Source organism: Daphnia pulex, chromosome 8, assembly GCF_021134715.1.
Source record: "Daphnia pulex isolate KAP4 chromosome 8, ASM2113471v1".
In the NCBI taxonomy this organism is placed as follows: domain Eukaryota; kingdom Metazoa; phylum Arthropoda; class Branchiopoda; order Diplostraca; family Daphniidae; genus Daphnia; species Daphnia pulex.
Window position 1 is genome coordinate 14,060,655 of NC_060024.1, and position 16,408 is coordinate 14,077,062.

Consider the following 16,408-nt stretch of genomic DNA (forward strand, 5'->3'; position numbering starts at 1 on the left):
ATAATAAAATACGCAATTACGCACGAAATCACGAATTCACGATCGACTTGCTGTGCAAGCTAGTACACTGAGCCGGGTAGCGGGACTTTTTACACAAGAAACTTTCTTTTGCTCTGTTTTTACTTCTTGGACGTTCTAATTCTCTGCTCTCCTTACAACCACCTGTTACAACACAGAAACAAACTGTTCCACCATATTCCCTCAAGCAGATGAATATTATCAGAAATAAATCTTTCTTTAAATCTTTTGATTAATTATCAAGAAGCAGTCGTTTATTTTAAGGGTCCCATTGATAACGTCATTTGAAAAAAGCTGTAATTCACTTTGGTTGCAAAACAAAATTACTCCGTCGGGCCGGAATTGAACCAGCGACCTATGGATAACTTGTTTCCACCTGAATTCAGCGTGAATCACGAATCTACAGTCCACCGCTCTGCCAACTGAGCTACCGACGGGATATGCACACGTGAAACAAATTCGATATGATTACAATCACTTTACAAACACTGACTAACAAGCAAACAAACAGATAACATGACATCAGAAATATCTTGTGTTTACTTTCCTGTATTAAGACTATAATGAACCGGATCATTGATCTTGCGAGATAATAACGTACGATGACGTAGGTAACTATGAAGAAATCTACGCAGCACGTACTATATAATCAATATGACCGAGCGTGCAAGTGTTTATCAAGCGTTATCAAGGGCTTCATGTATAGTAGTCAGTTTTTCACCTGTTTTCAGGTAAGTTGAGACAAAATGAACGTCTACCATACCTGTGTAAGTTACATAAATAAACGGTAGCTATTTTTGATTTGTTATCAATTAATAGAAACCTTAAAAATTCAATACAGATCGCGACAGTTTTCATCGTTCTGGTAGCCGGAATTTTACCCAACATTCAAGCGGAATGCGAAGACTACAGTCCGTGCGCTTGTGGCCAAGATGCTGATGGCAATTTGTACGTCAATTGTATCGATGTTATGCCCTTAGATATTCAAGCTGCTTTCAGTAGAACGACTGCACTCGACATCTACAGCTTAGTTATTATTCTTCCAGCTGCAGGAGGAACTATTCCGGCTGACCTATTGGCTGGTAAACGTGCCTTAATCATGGATTTGCTTGGCACGAGTAGAGATTCTTTTCAGCTGATCATGGATCCTGCTGCGATTCGATCATCCAGTAGTTACACCAAACAGTTGGTCATCTCTAAATGCGATTTAAGTCTCCTCAATTTTGATTTCCTGAGGGGATTTACGAGGTTAGAAGAACTCCGTTTAGACACTACTTCGAACGTCAAACCCATTGAAAATCTTCCTCCTTTAACAAGTCTGGTGGGACTAGCGATCGATAATAGCCAAGGGTTTGACGATTTGATTAATTTCCCAGCGAGAGCATTTTCCAGTCTTGATCATCTCTACTTTTACAACGACGGGTTAAGTGACCAGGCTGTTGACATTGTTTTGAACGCGTTTGTTTCCAGTACATCTGCCAGTACTTTAACCACGTTGACATTATCAAAAAATCAAATCACTAGAGTCCCCTCGCAGATCGTTTCACTACCAAATGTCATCAATTTCGCCTTGACTAACAACAACATTTCAATGGTCAACACTGGCGCACTTTCTCTCACTGCCCCCCAAAAAATTTACCTAAATAATGTATCACTGGATACCATTGAACCCAACGCATTTCAAGGTTAGTAGATTATTCTGAAATTTAAAAAGAGCATGCAAAGGTATTCCATGAGTTTATCAAATTCTACAGGCGATTACAGTTATGCAGAAATCGATTTGAGCAACAACAACCTGGTATCATTTGATTACTCAGTTTTCCAGCCAGTTTTGACACAGATGGCTGGCATTGCTAATTCCACTGGATCAGTCTTCCTGGCAAACAGTGAATAATTAAAAACTTATTTAATTGTTACTACTAAAAGAAAAATAATAATAATACTTTGAACCACCACCAGATCCATTCTCCTGTGACTGTGGGCTTGCATGGCTTATTCGTGATAATCCAAACCTCCTGAAAGCTACAACTGGAGGTACTTGTGCTAATTCAACCAGTTTTGAAGACTTGAATCCTGGTGGATACATCAATTGTTAAATATGTTTTGAATTCCATAATTAATTCAATCTTATAATTAGTGAAATATTGAATACATACTGAATTAGGAGACTCTCTGGCTTTTGTTCTTGTTTTCAGTTAACAAAGCAATTAAGCCGCAATGGAATTTTGACAGCTTTGATATCTATTGGTATTTTTAGAATCAGATGCTTTGACGATAAAGTTGGTCATGATTCAGTCTTAAAAAAAGTCAGGATTTCCTGCTAGTCAAAAGTACAGTTTCAATTCTTTGAGCCCCAATTGCTTATCTATGCAAGAACTTTGCATCCTGTAGAGGATGTAAATTTTAATGTTATGCACCCAGACATATCGACTGCCCCCAATTTCCAGATATTTTAACTTTAAAAAAATTACAAATTGAAGAAATTTTGCCGAAAGTGAATAGCAAAAAGTAAATTCTCGAATCTCGAATGAAACCTGTCCTGTCGGCTGTCTGCTCTTCCTCACAATAACAATGCCAATGTGAGAAATTTGGGGGAAGCGCCAACTGGCATTTTTAGGCAACATTAGACGCACAAAAAATTGATTTCTTTTACAAAATTGATTAAACAATTCGTTGATTCCTGATTTTAAAAGTGACGATTAAAATTTTTTAAATTAAATTTTTAATTAAAGCGCTTGGCTGCGGCGTTGCCTATAAACTGGATGTCAGATCTCGACCCGCTAAAATTCAAATGTATACTTGAGTTCCTACTTCCTAGTTCTTGATTATCTACTGATTAAAAAGTTTAGTTGACAATTTACACACAATTTACGAGTTAAGATTGATACAAACAAAATTAGTTTCTGATTTTTGCCGTAAGAGAAGATTTCTGTTTTTTCTTATTCCTTATAAATTTGCCGCCATACAGAACACAGAGCATTGTTTCCAAAGATCAATAAAGAAGATGGATGACGATTAAAGCTTCATTCAGGGTCGGATTCACCGTTAAAAATTATGAACGATTTTCTTTCTACAGAAGAATGGAAACGATCAATATGGACATTTTTTCTTTATAAATATGAAAAGATTTTTTCTGAGATTCCATTGCCCTTGTCCATGAAAAGAAGTGGGTCATTCGAGGTCACGTTGCCATGCCAACACTAAGGTCAGAGTCTTCTCGTCTGCAGAAAATAGAAGAACTCATTTAATCGTTCCCACACCAAATGACAATTAACGCAGTGGTTTTATTTGATTAAAAATGGCTTTGATTGTTTTATCTGAATTGATACCCCTTGTTTGTTTAATTTTAACTTCAATACATTCAACAGTAGCAAAACCAGGTATTTATTACATTTTAAACTCTTTTTCTCATCTGTAATGTGAAATTTTTTTCCATTTTGTTCAGACGGGTGTGGAATTAGGGCAAATACTCAAACGAGAATCGTTGGTGGTGAAATATCGTACCCAGGAAAGTGGCCCTGGATGGCTGGTAATAAATGTCTAAATCAAGCCTATAAACTGTGAACAAAAAGTGCAGCCCAGATAATATTGCATTTTTGTCATGCAGCTTTTTATCGCTCCAATGCAAATCAATACTGTGCTGGAGCCCTGATCTCTGACCGCCATGTCTTGACTGCTGCACACTGTGTCAGTGGGTAAGGTACCTCATTTCACAGCTTCCACGATTGACTATGACATTTGCCAACATTCTACAGGGTTCACCCGAGCAAGTTACAAATCCGACTGGGAGAATTTGACTTGGCAGGAAGGTTGCCTGCGACTCAGATCCCAGACAACAGTAACAACAACTCTGCCCGAGCATTATTGGAGGAGAACAGCACAGTCAACAACATATTCAACGTGGAGAAGATAACTGTGCACCAGCAGTACGAGCCACGATCTCACCTGCACGACATCGCCATCGTTCGATTGAATCGACCGGTTGAATTCTCCCCCGTCATCCAGCGGATCTGCCTGCCCCCTCCGTCCCTGCCGTCACTGGAAGATCGAACAGCTTTCGTCGCAGGTCTGCTTTAATAAATGAAGAAAAACCTTTAAAACTGAATTGAATTGAACCAATCGATATTTAATTATTTTACTCTCTTGTGTGCGTCCATTGAAGGCTGGGGCACGACTGCATTTCTAGGCAGTTCTAGTCCGTCTCTCCGCGAAGTGGAAGTGCCCATATGGAACAATCAGGCGTGTCTGGAAGCCATCGGGAAGAATGTCTTTGATACGACGCTGTGCGCTGGTGGACGAATCAAATCGGCTGACGCTTGCCAGGTAGTACGACTACTATCATGTTACGTTATCCAATTTCATCAACCGGCTCCCATCGCATTATTATTATTTGCACATCGCCCTTAAAAGAGATGACGAAGCTAATTCATTTTTGCCTCAAAACGCTTTGATTGCATCTCGCGAGTAACTCGATGCGCATTTTGTTGACGTGAGAGCGTGTGGGCGAGCCGGAGGTCACGTTTCACTTATTGGGGCTGACCATTTGTATGTTAAATAATCTCAATTTTGGTTTGGCCCTTTGCGGCCGGTAAGGGTCGGGTTTTAACTGGACCCATCTTCAGTGTCCAATTCGTTCAATTTCCTTATTGTTTTGTTTTCCAGGGCGATAGTGGTGGACCGCTGATGATGTCCATGGTGGACGATCGGTGGGCGGCCATTGGTGTCGTTAGTTGGGGTATCAGATGCGGAGAACCCACCAAACCCGGCCTGTACACTCGAACTAGTAAAATTGCCATTTTTTAACAAACCAATTTTCTTTTGAAAGGAAAAATATTAAATTTCACCCCTGGCACTATAGGTCATTACACGGACTGGATCCTATCCACCGTCCAGCGAACCTGATTCATTCCATTGCTGCCAAGGAAATGCACGAGAATAACACCAAACTATCCAATGTCGGAATCTACACTGACGACAATGAACATAAATTCATTAAACTACGACGCCTTAGTTAATATACCCCCCGGCTCCCACTGTTAATTAAAAACAAATCATTTGCAAACAAAACAAAAAATATCTTTCAGCTCTCGTAATATTTTAGAAGCTAAGAAAGAAAACAATTTTACGTGTTTCAATATGCTTCAGGTGGCGGGTTCTACCTCTGAATTTTATATCTATAATCTTATTTTCCTTATGACCAACCTCCGTTCTTGTTTCCACCCATGTAAATTGGCGATACACACTCTCTCTACACAACGTTTTCGGTTGTTTCAGGCCAAGACTTTGCGTCTATTACTTTAAAATAGAAAAAAAAGGCTACGGAAAAAACGTATTGACGTTGGCTGACATCCGAGATGTGTTTGTTTCCCCGCGGGATTTTTCGGGATCCCTTTTTCTAAGGCTCCCAATTTATGGGCGGCGGCTCAGCTTCGACTTCATATAAACGCGTTTGTAGGTTCGTGTTGTACTGATTGAACCATTTATCTCTCTACTATGACTTCCTTTGCCCGTCAAACGCTTGCCCCACCCCGACTCTTTCGTAATATTACGCACACCACGGATATATAATAATATCGGCCGGGAAAGAAAGTCAGAAAAAACGGCCAACCTTGGCACTATCGACTGACTTCTTTTTTAAAATTCTCCGGGACTTTATTTCCCCCCTTCCAGTTTAACGCGACGAAACGGACAAAAAAGTTACATCTTGGTGTATGTGGGAGAAGTGGTTTGTTGTGTTGGAGAGTGTCAAATCCATCCCGGCCGGCAGCCGCCACCAACCCAAAAGGATTTGTGTCCAAGTGCTGTGTCCAATGTGTAGAACTAAAAAAAGAAAAAATGTCAAATGCGTACACTGTGTGTGTTCTCTTGTACGCACTCTGCAACAGTTCCGGCTCGAGTTGTCTGTAAATATCTGGGGCCGTCTTCCGACGTCATTGGCAGCTGCGGTTATTATACCATTGAGTTGTCATGTTCGCAATTCTTCATTTGCGTAGCAGTTGGGAAAACAAAAACAGTTGCAACTGAGCGGGAATCCTGCGGCTGACAGACTTTTTCCAATCCTGAAATTAACCGACAACAAAAAGTGAAGTAAAGAACTGGTCCAGATATTGGAAATTTAAAAGCGTAGGAGAAATAGACGACGACGACCTTTATCCGCGACTGCGTCAACCGGTGGGCACACGCCGCTGGACCAGAGGGATGGGAAACGGGTATAAAAAGGTGCCAAATGGCCCAGTCAGGACACAGTCGACACTTGCCTCTTCTACCTCCCTCATCATCTTCTTCCACTAGACTCACCCAACCACAAAATGTCCAGCAGCAGCATCCAGCAATTCCTTCCCCGCTCCTGTTCGTTGGCCGCTTTGGTCTTCCTGGTGGTGATGGTCGTGTTGGCCGTTTGCGTCACTACCACCAAAGCCGATGGCGGAGACGTCATGAGCGGAGGTGAAGGCGGAGAAATGACGGCCATGGCTGATGCCATCAAATATCTTCAAGGATTGGACAAAGTCTATGGTCAAGCCGCCCGGCCCAGGTATAATACAAAATTCAAATTTCTAAAAAAACAATTTGCCAAATTTTTTCCAACAATTTGTTTGATTTTTACGTGTGTGTTTTACCTTTGTGTGTGGTCGTTTTGACCTTTTCTCTTGAAACATTCATCGACAGGTGACGTGTACCGTCATCGATTGCATGTATATCCTAATTCAAAGTGATTAGTTCGATCCTCTTCATTGTGTTTTTTGAGACTTTTCCTTTTTGCTCTCAAATGAACCTCAGCAGAGCCGTCCATTGTTTTAACATTGAAACTGTGTTAGCGTATGTTCAGTATCAGGGGCGGTAAGATTGTCCAGTTACTGCAGCTGAAGCAACTCGACCGGCGCTACGACAACTCACTCGTTCGTCCCAGGTATCAACTCAAATTCAAATCCAAAGACTTTTGATTTTTCCCGCTCAATTCTAAATTTAAAAAAAAACAAAAAATCACAACATTTTCTTTAAAAAAGCAATTTTGATCACCGCGCAGCACCTCAATAATGAATCAAATAATTTTAAAAAGCAAATTACCTTCACACCAGTCACACATATAACTCACAGCTAGCGATTCTCCCGCAAAGGTTTCTTTCCTATTTTGCACGCACTGAAAACAAATCAAAATTAAAAATTTGTTACACTTTTTTCTCAATTAATAAATACGAACCAAATTGCTAAAAGATCAGCAAAAACCATTTGGCTTTAGCATGTGGAATGCACGGAACTGTTTGAATGATTGTCTAGCTGCACTCACCCATTATACTTCAGCTATTTCAACTTTTCACGCATGATGTAATCGCGTCAATTGTTAATTCCAATCATCCATTTCCGTTGGGTTCCTGATTGCAGATTCGGCAAGCGAGGACGTCTGCCATACTTTGACATGGAAGACCTTCCCCTACACCCACAAGTTTGTTCATTCTTCTTTTCTTATTTCTAACAAAATTAAATTAAATTAATTAAACACTTTGGAACACTCAGCACGCTTATTAAGTCGCCGGGGCAGGATCGACCCGAATAAGCCAAGCCGATGACAAATGATTATTTCTCCACTCCATTTCCGGCTTGGGAGAATGGACAAGGCGCGAATTGCTTTGCTGACTTGCAAAATCCTGAGGAAAAGAAGAAAAGAAAGAAAATATTTAATTTGTAGTTTTGATTTGTGTTGTGAAAATTATTTCTGTCCGTTTCCTTCCAATTATTGATTATATTATTTTAAGCGGTATTATCTTAAACTCTACTATATTTGAAATTATTCGTGGAAAACGGAATAACCAAACGTTTCGTATTCTGCATTGTCGTCGACCTATTTATTTCCTGGCGATTTTACTGATGAATGTGTCACTCGACTTTTGATTGCTTCATGTATAACCATTTCAATCTTTCGTCTTATTTCTGCTGTATGAGTCTTTTACGTAGATATTGACTAAAATACCTAGTGTGCAACATACACGCCTCGTTCCAGCATCTCTCAGCCTTCCATTTCTTTTTACGACTTACACAATCGATAGACACACGTTCAATACATGAACTCGACATCCAATGTGGACGGCAAAAGTGTCAATTGAGAATTGATAAAAGACTTCCCATAATTACCACTTTGTCGGAGCAAATATTTTATTCTTCAAGTGCCACCAAAGATGTAGAGAAAAAGCACCAGAGAGAATAATCCTGGTATTCCCGTCTAGACCATTCCGCTTTTATTTAAGCCTAAAAGTTTAAACTTTGCCATCCGTTTTCGATCAAAAGAAGATGGAGAAACTGCTGACGAAAGAAAACAAAATGTCACTCTGATTCCCGACCTGTGTTCTCATGTTGTACAAAAAGTATTTGCAAAACTATTCCGCGCACGCAAGTGACTACAGCAGGGCCTCCAGAGATGATAATAATTCCGTGAGTGCTCTGCGCTCACGGAGCTAGTCGCACGTGAATGTTTCATGCACCCACATCCGACAGGGGGCAAGACAAAAAAGCCTGAAAAACGGAAGTGCGTTCTAAAATTCACAAGACGTGGGGGGTTCGATAGATCATGTGTCGGGATAATCGAATCCCTTAGATAACACCCGAAGAATATCTTAAGGGTTTTTTACAAATGCTACATTGTAAATAATAAGCAATAACTGGCATAACAAGGATCATTGATCCTAGCTTGGCGCTCCATCTTGTCGTCCAACAAATAAAAGATGAAAGTGGAGTAGCAATCGCCATGGAAAAGGGTGGATCCTAATTGTATATAACCTACGCTCAATATTCAATTGGGAGAGAGACGAGGACTTACGGACTGATAACTCTAAACATTTCCAGGTATTCCAGTTTAACACTAGGGGGATAGGAGAGGCTATTACTCGAATTCGTAGAAACCTAAAAACGAGATCGCGCTTTTGTGCAATTGTGTAGAAATGAAATCAATTATACGGAATGATTGATGAATTTACGAGTCGATGCGCTCTCTCCCGACTTTTAGAAGGTTCGCTGTAAACCAAAAATTATAATTTCAGTACTAATCATGTCTAAATTTAGAAAATAATACCCTTCAATAATCAATAACATCAACGTCCGTGTTTTGTTTAAGTATTCTCACGTTTAGGTACGTAGACTTTCAACAATAACTAAATCTAGCCAAAAATAAAAAGCTATTAATAAGACCAGGTAATAATAATCAGCACCAGTTTTCTAGTGGAACGAAAACAGTTTCAAAAGATCTCAATCCAACAATCAATGTTGGGTGTTTTTTTTTAATCAATAGATGTTGAAAAGTTAGCAAGATTAGCAGGAAAAAACTGTTTAAAAAGTTTTCAATGTAGCCTACCTTTATTCTGATTAGCTTGTTGCTGCCGAAATAATCTTGATGTCCAATTTTGCTGGTTAGACCTGCCTATTCTAAACAAACCTGCAGAAAAAATGTAAGTATTAAACTATTGATAAGGTTGAGTTTAGCTCAACTGTAGAAATAGACACCAACTTGTTATCGAAAAAGAAATGGTCTTTAATAGATTCAACACAATCTGGGATAAACATGGCTTACAGATAATAACTGGGTAGATTTTTCATTATTTCACATTTGTTGCCGAGTTTCAATTGATTAACTTGTTAAGTAATTTACTTCAGACTCTTGCCATGCTCTTGCTGCTTTGGCATTCAGGGTTTCTACTGCTACTATCAAAACTACTGAAATGTGAAAACCAGTCAAGTATTCAGTAACGTTTTTTTATTGTTGAATAAGTTAAGTCACCAATATGAATCAACTATTTTTCCTTTTTAAAAAAGTAAGGATTGAACAGCATGAAAGAGAACTTTGAAAAGAATCAATTATTTTGTTCCTTCAAAAATTCGACAAGGAAATGACGTAACAGCGTTGCCATGAGGAGCCACTTGTAAATACAACTGAATAAGTGTATTATTAAATCGGTTTTTTATTAAGCGTACAACAATACCAGAATAAAAGTAAAGGGACCGTAAGGAATTATAGAAAAAAAAACTTTTAAAAAATTTCGGGGATGGCGAGAGGATAAAAGTGCTGAGAGACACGTAAAATATGGAGAAAAATTGTTTCCTTTTTTGACTTTTTCAATCTATCGCAGGCGATTTGCAGGTGAATCCGAAAATGGAAAAATTCTCAAGTCCATCAAGCTAACGACCATTGTACTCATATTTCCCAATTCGGTTTTCTTTTGTTAATAATTTCTAACAACAATCAAGTTGAAGAGGTGTGTGTCACAGTGCGTTAAAACACTCAATGAACGAATCGACGATTTTCTTCTTTTTTTTTTTTGTACCGTCGCGGTATGGCAGTTGAAAAAGGTTCGACAATGAAAAAGAAAATGAAGAAAAAACCCAATGATTTCCAAATATTAAACGTCTCCAACTACATTCGCTACAATAATATTGGAACGCGTCGTCATACACAAATAGAAATGGGGGTGGTGTTAATTAAGATTGGTTTCTTTTTTCCGTGTTGACCCACCAAAGAATTGGAATGGATCCCCGTTGTGTTTGTGTGTGTGGTGTAATAATAAGAGAAAAAAGAGAAATAAAAAAAAGGGACAAGAATTTAAAAAAAGACACAATCGAAACTTTTTGACTAAACTAGAATTAATTTCTTTTTTTGTAATTTTTTGGCGCAATTTTGAAATTTTTTTTTTGAATTTTCGAACAAGTTAAGGATCGACAACTCACTTGAGGAGAAAAAAAATTATAGATGAAATCAGGGCGATTGTTGTTAATTAATAAAAAAGGTGGGTGGGGAAAGAACCATTATTCTGAAGGATAATGAAAAAGAAAACAAAAAAAACAGCAAAATACAGGCTCGTGCACAGCGAAATAGACACAAGAGACGAGAGAGAAAGAGAAAAGGGGTAAGAGCTACTAGGTGGTGGTGGTGGTGGTGGATCTTTTTGCCTAAAATGAAAACGGGCCCCAAAAAAAAGTAAGTTGGGCTACTGAGCGCCCCCTTCTTCTTCTTTCTTCTTCTCTTTCCTTTTCAATTTCACTCGAGACTGCAGGCCAGGAAGAGATTGTTGGAGTTGGCCGGCACCAGTTTATGACCCGGTGGCAAAATGGAGAAGCCGAGGAACATGAAGGTGCGAATGACGTCAGCGCGATCGGCCCGATCCTTGGACAGGGCCAAAATGACGTGACTGCATTGCAGTTCTTCCTCGGCGTACTCCAAAAGAGCCACGAATCCTTCCTTGGAGCCGGTCTGGACGAGACGTGATGGAACCTCCAGGTAGAGGCGACCCCGCCACAAAACACCTTCCCAGCGCCAATCTCGAGTGGCCGTCAATTCCAACACAAACGCCAATCGAGTCGGTTGTTGACGCGACGCTTTGACCAATTCCGCTCCCTTTTCAATCAAAAGATTTATTAAGTAAACTTGAACGAATTAAGCTAGAAATAAATAAAAGTATAGATTTACAATGTGTTGTTGTTGTTGAATAACTTCCTGGCTGTTGGCAGAGAGCTGTTGTTGCTGTTTATTGTTGTGATTATTCCCCACACCACCGTGGCTACTACTGAGGCCCTCTGGCGGTGTCGATCCTACTTGATTATTAGCGGCGTGGGGCACATCAGGACCACCACCGAGGCCCCACCCCCAGCCTAATTGAACAGCAAATCAAACACGACGTTGTTATTATTATTCCAATCCATTTGGCACAAGATGAAAAATCAATTTAGTATACCTCACGACGAATGGCTCGACCGTGGCCAAGGGCGTAACATCAGACGATCCAGACATGGAAACACCTCCCCTCACCTCACTTGACGACCTGCACAAATGAAATTTGGTTAAGAAACGACACAACAACAAATCGGATTAAGGTAAACAGTTGAAGAGAAGACAATAAATAAAGAATTAACTCATCGGGTGGGACAATCAACAGCAGAGACATGGCATCGGAAACTCATTCAGTCAACAACTGAACTGCAAATGTGGTGGCAACACACACCAACCCCCCCACTCCTACTCCTGCTGGAGGAAAGATTCTTTTTCTTTTCTTTCACATGACGCCCGATCGCATTTGCACAAGAGCCAGGAAATCGGCCCAGTGCCAAGATCGCCATCACGTTGGTGAAAAATATATAAGTAGAAGAAGAACTTGGGGGGAAAAAAACTCTGTGTGAAAGAGAACGACACATTCCTTCATGTTTGTCTGCAGAGTCTTCCATCTGGTGGCGGCTAAAAATAATACAAGAAAACGCCCCCCTTTACCAACAACAAGAACCCCATTTTTTTTTAAATCATTCCAAACAAAATAAAACGTGTGACGTCAATCTTTTCTTTTGCCACTGCAACCAAATCATTCACCCATGACAATTTGTAAATAAATAACAATGCAGGACGGACCGGATTCTTATTTCGACCGTTGCCATGGAGATTCAAACTCTTTGCGTGTGCTTTGTTTCTGCAGTCTTGGTGACGTCACACTAGCCCAGATAGCAACTTTATCGATCGGCGAACAAAGTCTACGTTCCCAACGGCCGATCGATTGCGAAATTCGGGAACAAATAAAAGAAGCCAAAAACATTTCCAAACAAATTGCATCACCCACCGAAAAGAAGAAATTCGGCTTTGTTCCGTTAGTGGACGGAATTATTACCAGGTCATGAAACATCCATTCGAATAATAATCTATGAAAATATACGTCGTAAAAAGAAACAAGATATCGCCAGGGTTTCCAGTATCCCGGCCCAATTCCCAGGAAGCTTGGTTCGTATACGACCGGATACCATTCGATGACGGCGGTTTAGAATATCGTTCACAGTGGCAGAAAAATAAGAAATGGTTAGGACCTGCTTGGCCTGTCTCAAGTTTGGAAACTGTCCAGGTTTCACAAGATCTCAAATGGCGTAGTTGGAAGTCGACACTATTGACGTCTATCGACTCGGACTTCTTCTTTTTTGCTTTTTACCCATTGTTATCAACCGGACCAAATATTGAAAGAGGAAACCCTGCAGGAGAAATTGTAACACGGGGAACCGAGACGACGTCAGCGATTTGGAAATAATTGAACAACCCTTGAACCAGTCGAGCACGAGCACAAACGGTGACTAGGTACGTGATCAAATAAGATTGGAACATGCGAGCAGATGGCGATTACATTAATAACGAAATGTCATCCATGTCAACGAATTGTGCCAAGGATTATGCGCATGGAAACTTCTGGAATATTGGCGAAAAAGGTCAAACGGCCATTGCAGATGCCAAGATGCGGCGTTTCTGGCTGTGCAATAAAACAAGAAGAAAATAACAGCAAAACAAGGCCGAAGGGCTGCGCAGCGCAGTATCAACGATGACGTAACTAAATTTTTATTTTTTTTACCAGAACCTTTACTGAAAATTATTTCTAAAAAACATTTTCTATCGAAAAATGGGACACGAGACATGACTGGGCCTTGATCCGCAATCGTTGAACTATTCGATTAATAGATAAATTTATCGTAGACATATAATTTGTTCTGTTGCTACCCGCTTTGGCAGCAGCTGAGAGAAGAAGGACAAGAAGGGGAGGGAGACGTCACGAAGCAAGATGGCCGCTGCCACCCTTTAGACTTTTTCCTTCATTGCGTATTTTCCCAAACAAGAACAAAAGAGACCATCAACAGGACTAATGCCAACAATTCAAGGACTAGGTATAATGAAGTAAAAAACGTGAAATCAAAATATACTCACGAATAAAATGTTAGGGCTGGCATGGCTTTTAACTGATGAGGACTATTGTTGACTTCTCCAATTAACGATAACGCTTCAGAACCGAAAATAATCATACTCACTACTACTTAACCACCAAGTTTGTTTGGTTTCACTTATCGAATCGTCGTCTTCTGCTGTTACTTCCAACATAAGGATCCAATTCTGGATGGATCCGACTCTGTGAAATGTTCGTTTGAGACTATTATCTTCTGGATCGAGTGCTGCTTCCTTTTATAACCTCCCCTCCCAACCACCCCTTTTCTGATCAGATTTGGCCATCTAGCGGCCGTGACCGTCAATCCTTCGGGAAAGATCCGAGTCATGCAGCAACACGAGTTTTTATCCATCAGTTTCAATCGAAACTCGCCAAAATCTTTCAATCCCGACTTGCTTTTTCCTCATTTCGTTTATGAATAAGTAAGCACGTGAACTGGTAACAAACTGCTGATTCGGAATTTTAAGAAATCAAAACTTCCGTGTTGCCAATTATGCAAACACAGGAAATCTCAGCGTGTAACGCAATTCGAAGCGAAGGTTGTTCGTCCTTTGTTCCACCGAATATCTCGTATCGACATCCTTTCTAAATCATTTCCAACCCTTTTCCATTTGACCTATTCAATCTGCTAGCTGTCAAACCCGATATACCTCATCAGCATTAATTTATACAATAATGCTCCAATAACAGTTTTGATTTTTATTGCCTTTTATTATATTTGAGAAGAGTGGAATTTCTTTTATGTAACGTTTAGACATGAACAATACTTACATTACTTTCGACACACTTTATAAAGATTTCATCATTCGACATGACTAGCACAGATCATTTCTATTTGTCCAAGGTTAAACTTATTGGATTACATCTAGCTGACTGATAGCCAAGATCCCCTGCCAAGAAGATAATAACCTTCACAACGCAAGATAAACGAATTAAAGACATATAAACTTTTATCTGCACTGAGAGATTAGTGTTATAAACTATAATGGCAATTTTCTGTTACTTAATTTTACCAACACTGTTATAGTCAGACAAAAGATATTCCGATTGATCTGAACATTTATTCTTCTTTCCATACCAATTCTTCAATTAATTCTCCTTTTAGATTCATTTCTGGTTACTTTTAACGACGTATAATGTCGTCAGAATTCAATATACACTCTGATCGACTTGACCATATATAACGACTATGACGTCACAACTTCTTGGTATTTATTCAAGGCGAACCGGAAAATCTTTGCATACAAGTTGTCGCAAGTTGTTTGAGATGTTGGCAGAGTTTGACTTTTTGACTGTTAAATGAGCGCTGGGTCCAACAGAGAAAAATGTAAGAAAAAATTATACTCGTGCAGAATCACGGTAGGTCTATCATTTGATTGAGTATTTCCTCTACTAATACTAGCAACAACACAAATCAGAATAACGACGCGCTTATTTAAATATTAATCAATTATATCAAAACTGGAATTGCAATCTGCTTTTTTGGATAGGCTATTTACAATTTTATGTGATTTCGGGACAATAATTCCAAGGTTGACTGCTTGTGAATGCAAAACTCGGACAAAGTGTGGCTATCGAACCGACCGATCTGCTTTCCAGCAAACATTAGACATTGCTCATCAGACGGGAGACCTTCCCTTTCCTGAATTTTGTCTTTCACCCAAGCGATAGTGTTTGAAGGCTCAACTGTAAGAGTGATAGTCCTACCGGAAAATGTCTTGACAAAAATCTGCATTTCGATCTATTCAATAACAAAAGAACTCTTATAAATTGTCATTATAAGAAAAGGAGAAAAACTTTTTAAACAAATCTTACCTCATTTTTCTTCGGAATTGTTGACGAGGAAACTCGGATTGATTTCATGGCACGATTAAAAGCATCCAGATACTTTTGTTCGTCTGATGACGGTATTGAAATCTGGAGGAGTTGAGTTGCCTCAGCGACTTTTAATTCGTTGATTCTGCAATTTTTGCACAGCATTGAAACGATTTCCTTAATGGCTGAAGCATCTAAAGTGTGGGGAATTAAAGTCATTCTTTTTTCGATCTCTTTAGTGCTCTGGGAATTCCAGTAAGGTCCATTTTGGTCAAGATTCAACAGATTTGAAACATTTTGGCTCAGTTCAGGGCTGAATGTCAAGAAAAGAACTGGATGAGTTGGGTGGAAATGAGATGAAAATTCGAGCAGTTCTTTGACAGGGAAATGCAAATCAAATTGAAATGCACCAACATTTGATTGTGATTCTTGGTTGTTGGAGGCTGATTCTAACAAAACCTCTGTTGATGACACCTGTACGATAAATGAAGATCCACTTAAATTATACGACCCGAGACGAATAGATGAGCATGGGAATTCTATAAATTGTTTCTGCATCTGGTTTTCTTGAACCTGTAAATGTAATAACAATCAAATGACCTTGTACTTTTTAAACTTATGTGATAACAAAATTACCAATAAAGCAGGTGCAGCTACGTTTATACGTTTTGTATCTCTAGAAGACATGGCGGACTTTGTTTGACTTTGAAAATAGTTGAAACCACGTTGATAAGACAACTAACTTACACGATGAAACACGATAACTTGGAAGTTATCTTTCGCGATTTCACGTGGTTGTTGACACATTTTGAACCAACGACGTTGCCATTTTCTTTGATACACCGATAAAGAATTAA

At 39.5% G+C, this 16,408-nt stretch overlaps 5 protein-coding genes, 2 long non-coding RNA genes and 1 other non-coding gene across 11 annotated transcripts; 3 read left to right on the top strand and 5 right to left on the bottom strand.

Annotated features, from left to right (window-relative positions):
• Nucleotides 1-345: 345 nt before the first annotated feature.
• On the bottom strand, nt 346-455 carry Trnay-gua. The gene is made up of 2 exons: nt 419-455; nt 346-381 (listed from the first exon to the last, which is right to left on the bottom strand). It is a non-coding gene; the product is annotated as a tRNA-Tyr (tRNA).
• Nucleotides 456-690: 235 nt separating this feature from the next.
• Nucleotides 691-2,186, top strand: LOC124199277 (oplophorus-luciferin 2-monooxygenase non-catalytic subunit-like). Its single transcript, XM_046595059.1, has 4 exons — nt 691-785; nt 860-1,703; nt 1,773-1,904; nt 1,978-2,186. Exons 1-4 carry the CDS (start codon nt 765-767, stop codon nt 2,112-2,114), a joined length of 1,134 nt encoding a protein of 377 aa, XP_046451015.1. The 5' UTR covers nt 691-764; the 3' UTR covers nt 2,115-2,186.
• Nucleotides 1,740-4,270, bottom strand: LOC124199284. Its single transcript, XR_006876773.1, has 4 exons — nt 4,158-4,270; nt 2,175-4,086; nt 1,962-2,091; nt 1,740-1,894 (listed from the first exon to the last, which is right to left on the bottom strand). It is a non-coding gene; the product is annotated as an uncharacterized LOC124199284 (long non-coding RNA).
• On the top strand, nt 3,259-5,101 carry LOC124199279 (proclotting enzyme-like). Its single transcript, XM_046595061.1, has 7 exons — nt 3,259-3,398; nt 3,464-3,547; nt 3,626-3,713; nt 3,774-4,084; nt 4,181-4,341; nt 4,681-4,801; nt 4,877-5,101. Exons 1-7 carry the CDS (start codon nt 3,317-3,319, stop codon nt 4,918-4,920), a joined length of 891 nt encoding a protein of 296 aa, XP_046451017.1. The 5' UTR covers nt 3,259-3,316; the 3' UTR covers nt 4,921-5,101.
• A 548-nt stretch (nt 5,102-5,649) lies between these two features.
• On the bottom strand, nt 5,650-9,645 carry LOC124199283. Of its 3 annotated transcripts, none has more exons than XR_006876772.1 (8): nt 9,575-9,645; nt 9,359-9,439; nt 7,304-7,661; nt 7,084-7,156; nt 6,636-6,975; nt 6,166-6,572; nt 5,894-6,077; nt 5,650-5,838 (listed from the first exon to the last, which is right to left on the bottom strand). It is a non-coding gene; the product is annotated as an uncharacterized LOC124199283 (long non-coding RNA). The 3 variants fall into 3 exon arrangements; XR_006876771.1 differs by lacking the exons at nt 9,359-9,439; nt 9,575-9,645 and adding exons at nt 8,828-9,021; nt 9,080-9,262; XR_006876770.1 differs by lacking the exons at nt 9,359-9,439; nt 9,575-9,645 and having other exon boundaries at nt 6,166-6,526; nt 7,304-7,537.
• LOC124199281 (neuropeptide F-like) lies at nt 6,327-8,016 on the top strand. Of its 2 annotated transcripts, XM_046595063.1 has the most exons (4): nt 6,327-6,550; nt 6,845-6,925; nt 7,399-7,459; nt 7,531-8,016. In XM_046595063.1, exons 1-4 carry the CDS (start codon nt 6,327-6,329, stop codon nt 7,540-7,542), a joined length of 378 nt encoding a protein of 125 aa, XP_046451019.1. In that variant the 3' UTR covers nt 7,543-8,016. The 2 variants fall into 2 exon arrangements, with proteins under 2 accessions (XP_046451019.1, XP_046451020.1); XM_046595064.1 differs by lacking the exon at nt 6,845-6,925.
• Nucleotides 9,646-9,928: 283 nt separating the features above from the next.
• On the bottom strand, nt 9,929-12,963 carry LOC124200644 (ornithine decarboxylase antizyme 1-like). The gene is made up of 3 exons (XM_046596909.1): nt 12,960-12,963; nt 11,465-11,646; nt 9,929-11,392 (listed from the first exon to the last, which is right to left on the bottom strand). The coding sequence occupies exons 1-3, from the start codon at nt 12,961-12,963 to the stop codon at nt 11,036-11,038; spliced, it is 543 nt and encodes a 180-aa protein (XP_046452865.1). The 3' UTR covers nt 9,929-11,035.
• Nucleotides 12,964-14,926: 1,963 nt separating this feature from the next.
• Nucleotides 14,927-16,359, bottom strand: LOC124199280. Its single transcript, XM_046595062.1, has 3 exons — nt 16,188-16,359; nt 15,552-16,124; nt 14,927-15,477 (listed from the first exon to the last, which is right to left on the bottom strand). The coding sequence occupies exons 1-3, from the start codon at nt 16,236-16,238 to the stop codon at nt 15,232-15,234; spliced, it is 870 nt and encodes a 289-aa protein (XP_046451018.1). The 5' UTR covers nt 16,239-16,359; the 3' UTR covers nt 14,927-15,231.
• Nucleotides 16,360-16,408: the final 49 nt, after the last annotated feature.